The sequence below is a fragment of the Oncorhynchus clarkii genome, chromosome 14 (assembly GCF_045791955.1).
Source record: "Oncorhynchus clarkii lewisi isolate Uvic-CL-2024 chromosome 14, UVic_Ocla_1.0, whole genome shotgun sequence".
Lineage (NCBI taxonomy): Eukaryota > Metazoa > Chordata > Actinopteri > Salmoniformes > Salmonidae > Oncorhynchus > Oncorhynchus clarkii.
The window spans coordinates 34964902-34974788 of record NC_092160.1 but is presented as its reverse complement, the minus strand read 5'-3'; the positions used below and the strand labels follow the sequence as shown (position 1 = coordinate 34974788).

The 9887-nt window shown below is 37.8% G+C and overlaps 1 protein-coding gene across 1 annotated transcript in view; it reads left to right on the top strand.

The window, feature by feature from the left end:
- The first annotated feature begins 456 nt into the window (after positions 1-456).
- The window catches only part of LOC139366574 (START domain-containing protein 10-like), a 28935-nt gene continuing 19504 nt past the window's right edge, over positions 457-9887 (top strand). The window contains exon 1 of the mRNA XM_071104230.1: positions 457-1012. Coding sequence (XP_070960331.1) covers positions 833-1012 — 180 coding nt within the window. The 5' untranslated portion in view covers positions 457-832. The remainder of the gene's footprint in view (positions 1013-9887) is intronic.

Here is a 9887-nt window from a genome sequence, read left to right as displayed (position 1 = left end):
CGGGTCCTATTATCATGGATGAATAGCAAGCTAAGATAAATGTCACACACATCATCATCATCATGACTGCTTTTCAGGTGGATGAGTGGTAGAATGTATTCTCAAAACCACTGTTCATATTTTTTTACATTTATTTCAGGTGGCAACTAGAGTGGTTGTGGCAATGTGAAACTGAAAAAAGACCTTAAAACACATCTAAAATAATATGCCTAATCTGTAGGAGCCCACATCGTTGTCCTTATATACAGTGACTCATTAGTGGACAGAGTGATGGTTTTAAATATGCAGAAATTAATACAAATGTGATTATAAACGTTATTACATGTTGCTGGATAAAAGGCTATGATTTTTCACCTACCCTCACCAGCAGACAATTAGACAAAACAAACACATCATAAACATGCCACCTGATCATGTTGTTCATCTGTCAGTCTGACTAACTCCGCGGCCATGTTGTCTAGGACTGCCGCACCGCACCTGAAAGCAGGATATTGGTAACCTGACGCCTCTACCTGTTTACCGCCTCCACCACAGTGACTAGTGATGGACTGTGAGAGCTTCAGAGGCAGGGGACGTTAGTACGACGTAGGTGGCAGTATCAACAGGACTCCGGACAAAAGTCCACGTAAATTAGTCTTACCTCTACCTTCACATGAGTTTCTACTTGTTATTGGGACTTTAATTGTTACAGAATTTCCCCTGGAAAGCACTTTGTGCTGACATCTATCATAACCATCGAACTCAGCATTGCAGTGGGAGCTAACAAAGCCACATGAAGATCTAATGCAAAAGGAGAACCACTTTCTGTCTGTCGTTAGTCTCCAACTGATACATGTGTACCACATCACAAGGAGGGAACAAGAAGATGCCCGTTCAGATACCAGACGATACAGACTTTACCTCTTTCAAGGAACAATGTGAAAACCAGGAAGGATGGACAGCGCGCTACAACAAGGGAAACGTGACGGTGTGGTGCAGGGATGAAGAGTGTAAAACGATCCAGAAACTAAAGGCAAGTGTGTCGCTACGACAGATTCATTCCGGTACGTCTGGTGCTGTGCTTTAAGCACCGCGGAGAGGAGAGAAGACTGGACGTATAGAACTTGACGTTTCCAAGAGAAACCGAACTACTGTAGCGCTTCTCAAGATTAGTATATATATTTTTTCTACTGAACAGGTTTGAATCTAACGTGTGTAATCATAATGATACTTTTCCTAATGTTAAAATGAATACGATCATCAATACATCCTGTATAAAGCCGTGTTCATGATAGTGTGTCTGGAGTAGACTTTAGTAGTTAGACTTGAGATGTAGGTTTATCTTTGTGAATAACATGGCATTGAGTAATTCCCCAGTTTATATTTTCTGATTAGATAGGTGATTAAGTAAACCAGGGTTTAGGCTTCATAATACACTGGTGACTGTTAACATAGTCAACCATAAGTTGTTACAGTATAATGTGTGCTTGTCTCTTAACCATATTAGTGGCACATAATGACAAATACTGTCAGTGTCTCTCCATCACTTGGGATGCATCTCAATAGTCTACAGTTGACTTAGAGACTCCTGGAGCATTCTATTACCCATACTGCTGTGTTTCTCTTCTGCCCCCCCCCCCCCCCCCCCCCCCCCCCTTAGAGACTCCTGGAGCATTACATTACCCATACTGCTGTGTTTCTCTTCTGCCCCCCCCCCCCTAGAGACCCCTGAATATATTACCCATACTGCTGTGTTTCTCCCCCCCCCCCTTAGAGACCCCTGAAGCATTATATTACCCATACTGCTGTGTTTCTCCCCCCCCCCCCCCCCCCCCTTAGAGACTCCTGGAGCATTACATTACCCATACTGCTGTGTTTCTCTTCTGCCCCCCCCCCCCCCCCCCTAGAGACCCCTGAAGCATTATATTACCCATACTGCTGTGTTTCTTTCCCCCCCCCCCCCCCCCCCCCCCCTAGAGACTCCTGGAGCATTACATTACCCATACTGCTGTGTTTCTCTTCTGCCCCCCCCCCCCCCCCTTAGAGACCCCTGGAGCATTACATTACCCATACTGCTGTGTCTGCTCTATACACTCTCTCCTATACTGTAACACTCACTAGATAAATAACTGCTGAGGTTTCTCATCTTCTCATCTTGCAGCAAATGCTTGTTGATACAACAGTAGTTTATTCAGTCTCAGAGCATCATCATGTCTTGTGAATAGGACTGACATAATGATAAGCTAGGGAGGAGGAGGAGGAGGAGGAGGAGGAGGAGAGAAAGAGATAGAGAGAGGAGAAGGGGCTTATCAAGGATGATGAAGAATGAGGAAAGTCCTAAATTATTGAAAGGAGAGCTTCCTCTCATTTATGATAATTTAGGACAGCAACATTATGCAGTACAATGTACCAAGAATTTTGCGGTTTCCAAAAACATTGCCTACAAAATGGTTCCAAAAGGGTTCTTCGGTTGTCCCCGAATGAGAACCCTTTTTGGTTCCTTGTAGAATCCTTTTTCAGTTCCAGGTAGAACCCTGTTGGGTTCCATATAGAACCCTCTGTGGAAAGTGCCTTACATGGAACCCAGAAGGGTTCTACCTGGAACCAAACAGGGATCTTCAAAGGGTTCTCTATGTGGACAGCCAAATAACCCTTGTAGGTTCTAGATAACTCCCTTTTGTCTAATTCTATACTCATGTCCTAAAATACTCATCAGTTCCAGAGGATTCATTCACATTTCATGGAAGGTTTGTTATTGCACCATTGGATAGGAATTCAGGTGGATCCCAATTCTGCACTACAGTATAGCAGTATAGCAGTAAAGTAGAATAGCAGGATAGCAGTATAGCAGTATAGTATATCAGTATAGTAGTATAGCAGGACAGTAGTATAGCAGTATAGTTGTATATTAGTATAATTGTATAGTAGTATAGCAGGATAATAGTATAGCAGTATAGTAGTATAGCAATATATTAATATAGCAGAATAGTAGCATCGTAGTATAGCGGTATAGTAGTATACTGGTATAGTATTACTGTAGTATAACAGTGCAGTAGTATAGCACTATACTAATATAGCAATATAGTGGTATAGCAGAATATTAATATAGCAGTATAGTAATATAGCAGTATACCAGCATAGTAGTATACTAGAATAGCAGTATATTAGTATATTAGTATGGCAGTACATTAACATTGTGGTATAGCAGTACAGGACTATAGTAGTATAGTATTATAGTAGTGTAGCAGTATATCAATATAGCAGCATAGTAGTATAGTATTATTGTAGTGTAGTAGTATATTAGTATAGTGGTATAGTAGTGTAGTAGTATATTAGTATAGAGGTACAGTAGTATATTAGTATAGTGGTATAGTAGTGTAGTAGTATATTAGTATAGAGGTATAGTAGTATATTAGTATAGTGGTATAGTAGTGTAGTAGTATATTAGTATAGCGGTATAGTAGTGTAGTAGTATAGTGGTATAGTAGTGTAGTCGTATATTAGTATAGTGGCATAGTAGTGTAGTAGTATATTAGTATAGTCGTATAGCAGTATATTAATTTAGCAGTATATTAATATAGCAGTATAGTAGTATTGTTGTATAGCAGCAATGGAGTATATTAGTATAGCGGTATAGTAGTGTAGTAGTATATTAGTATAGTGGTGTAGCAGTATATGAGTATAGTGGTATAGTAGTGTAGTAGTATATTAGTATAGTGGTGTAGTAGTATATGAGTATAGTGGTATAGCAGTGTAGTATATTAGTATAGTGGTATAGTAGTATAGCAGTATAGTAGTATATCGGTAAAGAAGCATAGTAACATAGTAGCATGGGAGTATAGTATCATGGTAGAATATTAGTATAGTAGTATGGTAGTATAGCAGTATATCAGTATATCGGTATATAAGTATAGTAGCACAGAAGTATAGTAGTCTAGTAGCATAGTAGCGAATTAGTTTATTGGTATAGTAGTATAGCCTATGTAGACCTAATGTAGATGCATACTGTAACAAAGTAGGGTCCAAACAACATTCAGAAACAGAACCCTCAACACACTAGACGACATTACGCAATATGTATTCTATACTTCTATATTATATAGAAGTCCTACAGTAGGTAAGACTAGGTCATCTGACCCTACGTCTGTAGCAGCCAGCTATACTGTAGTCCTAGGTAAGACTAGGTCATCTGACCCTACGTCTGTAGCAGCCAGCTATACTGTAGTCCTAGGTAAGACTAGGTCATCTGACCATACTTCTGTAGTCCTAGGTAAGACTAGGTCATCTGACCATACTTCTGTAGCAGCCAGCTATACTGTAGTCCTAGGTAAGACCTAGGTAAGACTAGGTCATCAGACAGTTTCTGTCTGTCAGAAAGGAAAGGCAGGCTGGGTCTCTGATGTGACGTCCACCCAGGAGAGGTCCTGAAAAATGAAGAGTGGAAAACTGTGGTCATGGCTAGCAGCTAGTAACGAGGAAACCGGATTCCCCCCTGCTGCCAGGCCAAGAGGGTAACGGCCCTTACCGAAGAAACTCCAGCTGACCCCGTCTGGAACCCAGATGGGGTAAATAAAGAGGAAACACAGGAAACAGGGTATGAATGATGGATTGTTTAGAAGGATGAATGAGAAAACAAATGTTGACACCCGGAACAAACGTCAACAAAACAGGAGATGATGGCTAGATATACCTCTCTTTATAATGCATGAATCTTTCCGCGGCAGGGATGCAATTCTTGGCTCATGAATAACAGAACGTAAAGGTAGGTATTGACGACATTCCATTCAGAGGGACCTAACCTAAGGAGGAAACCCAGTCAGAGGAGCGACTAAGCCTTCTGTTAGAAGCCAGGCCCGGACGGGGGTTGGACAGGAGGGGCATGTGATGGTGAATTATTAACTCAACCTAAGCGATCAACTGATTGAGTTACATGGAACCGTTTGCTACGTTGACCCGACACACAATATGTGATTGTGTCACACCAGGCATGATAAACAGCACTGTAGTCCCTGCCCACTGATTAACTAAAGTAAGGGAATACCCCCCTGAATTGTACAAAAATGAATGGCAAGATATTGGCATTGGACAAACCATATACACGATGTCCAATACCACCCAAAGCGGCGTTGATTCGTGTAAAGTATATGGCAAATGCCATATGGCAATTGCCAATTGTAACACCTCAAAAATCCAACAGGGGGCGAGTGCGCTCCACCGGGGTTTTTCATATTGGAAATGTAACCCAAGTCAACATCCAAAAGAAAATTTTTGAAAAAAGGATATTTTTTTCAAAAACTTTTCACCCCTTAAAAAAGTGCTTTCTGGGCCTTTTTTCGAAATTCTTTCGATTTTTTTGTCAATTACACATGTGTAAGAGCTGTATGAATATACTTTTGTCCAATTTTTTTATCATATTTTTTTATTTTTTTAATTACATGCGCATAAGGCATATGTTTTGTACATTTGCAATATGATTTCATAGGAAGTCAAAAGTCAAAAGTCAAAAATGTCAAAATTTGGTAAAAAACTTCACACATCCTTAAAAAAGTGCTTTCTGGACCGTTTTTCAAAATTCTTTCAATTTTTATGTCAATTACACATGTATAAGAACTTTATCAACATACTTTAGTCATACTTTATTATCCTATTTTTTATTTTTTTTTACTTGTGCATAAGGCATATGTTTTCTCCATTTGGAATATGATTTCATAGGAAGTCAAAAGTCGAAAATTTGATTTTTTTTTTAAACTTTAAAAACTAAAAAAAGTGCTTTCTGGACCGTTTTTCGAAATTGTTTCGATTTTAAGACAATTAATCATGTGTAAGAAGTGTATGAATATACTTTTGTAAAATGTTATTATCATAATTTTTTTTTTTTTACTTGTGCATAAGGAATATGATTTGTCTATTTGCAATATGATTTCATAGGAAGTCAAAAGTCAAAGTTACCCAAAAATGTTTTGGATGTTTTTTTGTTTATGTTTCCTTACTTTTTCAAAGTCACTGTGCATTTGCAATATGTTTCAATGGGCAGGTACCGTCACGAATTTGTCATGCTCAAAAATTTTTAGATGTATTTTTTTTTGTTTCTTACTTTTTCAAAGTCACTGTGCATTTGCAATATGTTTTAATGGGCAGGTACCATCACGAATTTGTCATGCTCAAAATTCAAGCTTTACTTTGCTCAAACTATACCTTTGTCATCTTGTGATCTAAAATATGCAACTGGTTACCCAAAAAATGTGTTGATGTTTTTTTGTTTATGTTTCCTTACTTTTTCAAAGTCACTGTGCATTTGCAATATGTTTCAATGGGCAGGTACCGTCACGAATTTGTCATGCTCAAAAAATTTTAGATGTATTTTTTTTTGTTTCTTACTTTTTCAAAGTCACTGTGCATTTGCAATATGTTTTAATGGGCAGGTACCATCACGAATTTGTCATGCTCAAAATTCAAGCTTTACTTTGCTCAAACTATACCTTTGTCATCTTGTGATCTAAAATATGCAACTGGTTACCCAAAAAATGTGTTGATGTTTTTTTGTTTATGTTTCCTTACTTTTTCAAAGTCACTGTGCATTTGCAATATGTTTTAATGGGCAGGTACCATCACGAATTTGTCATGCTCAAAATTCAAGCTTTACTTTGCTCAAACTATACCTTTGTCATCTTGTGATCTAAAATATGCAACTGGTTACCCAAAAAATGTGTTGATGTTTTTTTGTTTATGTTTCCTTACTTTTTCAAAGTCACTGTGCATTTGCAATATGTTTCAATGGGCAGGTACCATCACGAATTTGTCATGCTCAAAATTTTTTAGATGTATTTTTTTTTGTTTCTTACTTTTTCAAAGTCACTGTGCATTTGCAATATGTTTTTTCACTATAGAATCATATTGCAAATGCACATGCAACTGGTCATCCCCCCAAAAAAAATTTAGATTTTTTTTTTTATGTTTCCTTACTTTTTCAAAGTCACTGTGCATTTGCAATATGTTTTTTCACTATAGAATCATATTGCAAATGCACGTGCAACTCATCCCCCAAAAAAATTTTTAGATTTTTTTTGTTTATTTTTCCTTACTTTTTCAAAGTCACTGTGCATTTGCAATATGTTTTTTCACTATAGAATCATATTGCAAATGCACATGCAACTGGTCATCCCCCCCAAAAAAAATTAGATTTTTTTTATGTTTCCTTACTTTTTCAAAGTCACTGTGCATTTGCAATATGTTTTTTCACTATAGAATCATATTGCAAATGCACATGCAACTGGTCATCCCCCCCAAAAAAATTTAGATTTTTTTTATGTTTCCTTACTTTTTCAAAGTCACTGTGCATTTGCAATATGTTTTTTCACTATAGAATCATATTGCAAATGCACGTGCAACTGGTCACCCAAAAATAAAAAATTTGGATTTTTTTTGTTTATGTTTCCTTACTTTTTCAAAGTCACTGTGCATTTGCAATATGTTTCAATGGGCAGGTACCATCACGAACTTGTCATGCTCAAAATTTTTTAGATGTATTTTTTTTTGTTTCTTACTTTTTCAAAGTCACTGTGCATTTGCAATATGTTTTTTCACTATAGAATCATATTGCAAATGCACATGCAACTGGTCATCCCCCCAAAAAAAATTTAGATTTTTTTTGTTTATGTTTCCTTACTTTTTCAAAGTCACTGTGCATTTGCAATATGTTTTTTCACTATAGAATCATATTGCAAATGCACGTGCAACTGGTCATCCCCCAAAAAAAAAATTAGATTTTTTTTGTTTATTTTTCCTTACTTTTTCAAAGTCACTGTGCATTTGCAATATGTTTTTTCACTATAGAATCATATTGCAAATGCACATGCAACTGGTCATCCCCCCCAAAAAATTTTAGATTTTTTTTGTTTATGTTTCCTTACTTTTTCAAAGTCACTGTGCATTTGCAATATGTTTTTTCACTATAGAATCATATTGCAAATGCACGTGCAACTGGTCATCCCCCCCAAAAAAATTTAGATTTTTTTTGTTTATTTTTCCTTACTTTTTCAAAGTCACTGTGCATTTGCAATATGTTTTTTCACTATAGAATCATATTGCAAATGCACATGCAACTGGTCATCCCCCCCAAAAAAATTTTGATTTTTTTTGTTTATGTTTCCTTACTTTTTCAAAGTCACTGTGCATTTGCAATATGTTTTTTCACTATAGAATCATATTGCAAATGCACGTGCAACTGGTCACCCAAAAATAAAAATTTTGGATTTTTTTTGTTTATGTTTCCTTACTTTTTCAAAGTCACTGTGCATTTGCAATATGTTTCAATGGGCAGGTACCATCACGAATTTGTCATGCTCAAAATTTTTTAGATGTATTTTTTTTTGTTTCTTACTTTTTCAAAGTCACTGTGCATTTGCAATATGTTTTAAAGGGCAGGTACCATCACGAATTTGTCATGCTATAAAAATCTTGCAGGAATGTGAAATTGACTGGCCCGATGAACTCGGGATGGCTTTGCAGTGATTCTGGGTCATCTCAATCGCTCGTTTGGGTTGATTTCAGAATGTCGCTTTTGGTGATGTTTTTTCACTATAGGATCATATTGCAAATGTACAAGAGTCAAGTGGACAAGAGTCCATCAGTCAATTAGATATCATTCTGACCACCAAACTGATACAAACTGACACCAAACCCACTTTTTCCAACTCGTTTAGTAGCCAACTATTACATACTTCAGAGCTGGCCCAAAATTCACAACCCCTTCGGTTCAAACCATAAAAAAACCATAAAACACGTAGTTACGTTCTAGCTGCGGGTCCATTTCTTATGTTATGTGTTGGCCTAGCTGAGGCGACCCCGAATCCCAAGTTTCGGCTCGATAGGTCATTTGGTGTCCGAGAAAAACCCTAATTGGTGCTGAAAATCCACTATTTTCCATGACTTGCTACGGGGTCCTTGAATGAGCTATTGGACAGAAACGTTGGGGTCTGTCTATATGGGCCGAGACGTTTGCAATGCACCTAGTCTTGCGACTCTGGGACATTTCTAAATGTCGTCATTTTCGTGATGCAAAAATGAATTGAAGTTATTTCAAATGTACGAGGCTGTTTCTCGGTCCGAGAACCTTCTAGAGCCACGTAACTCACCACGCACCATCTACGGGAGGTCTAGAACAGGTTTCTAAAGTTTCGGAACTCTAGGTCCGACGGTTCTTTTTTAGCTCCAACAAAGCTAACTATTGGAGCCAGTGTCTGTCTCTACGCACCCCAATACGTCCCTCCTTCCAAGTTGTGTTTTAGTGTGATTTTTTTTTCCTTTGAATTTTTTTGGGAAAAATGACTGATTTACAGTTCATGGGGGTTGCCTAATCACACATATGAAGTTTTGGAAAGATCAGACTTTTTTAACCCTTCGAAACAGCCCCTAAGACACCAATTATGGCACTTCCGGTTGGCACAGGAAGTTATAAATCAACACATATCCTCATTGGGGTATGCTGTTACAGAATCCTGAGTTTTAAGTCCTTACGTTAAGAATTGACTGATCTACACAGGGTTGAATGCACTATGTCTATCAAACTGCATGCAGTGTATGGGTAAACACTTTTAGGGGCATTTTAACCACTTCCGGTTGGTCCAGGAAGCTTAGAATCAACACAGGTAGACCTCATAGTGGCCTGATGGACTGGTACCGAAGACAGGTTCATACGGCATTCATAACCCACATAGGCCTCAGGTTGAAATTAGGGGTGCAGGCAATGTATTCCTATGGGGAGAGATGACACTGTAATCTGTGAGATCAAAAAACACTGTTTTACTGTTAAGGGTTAATGCCACACGGTCAAGGTTAGGCTTGTTCAGATCGGGAGGACCTTAGGAACATTCATGTGGTGCAATTTTTCTTCTCACTCTAACGGTTCT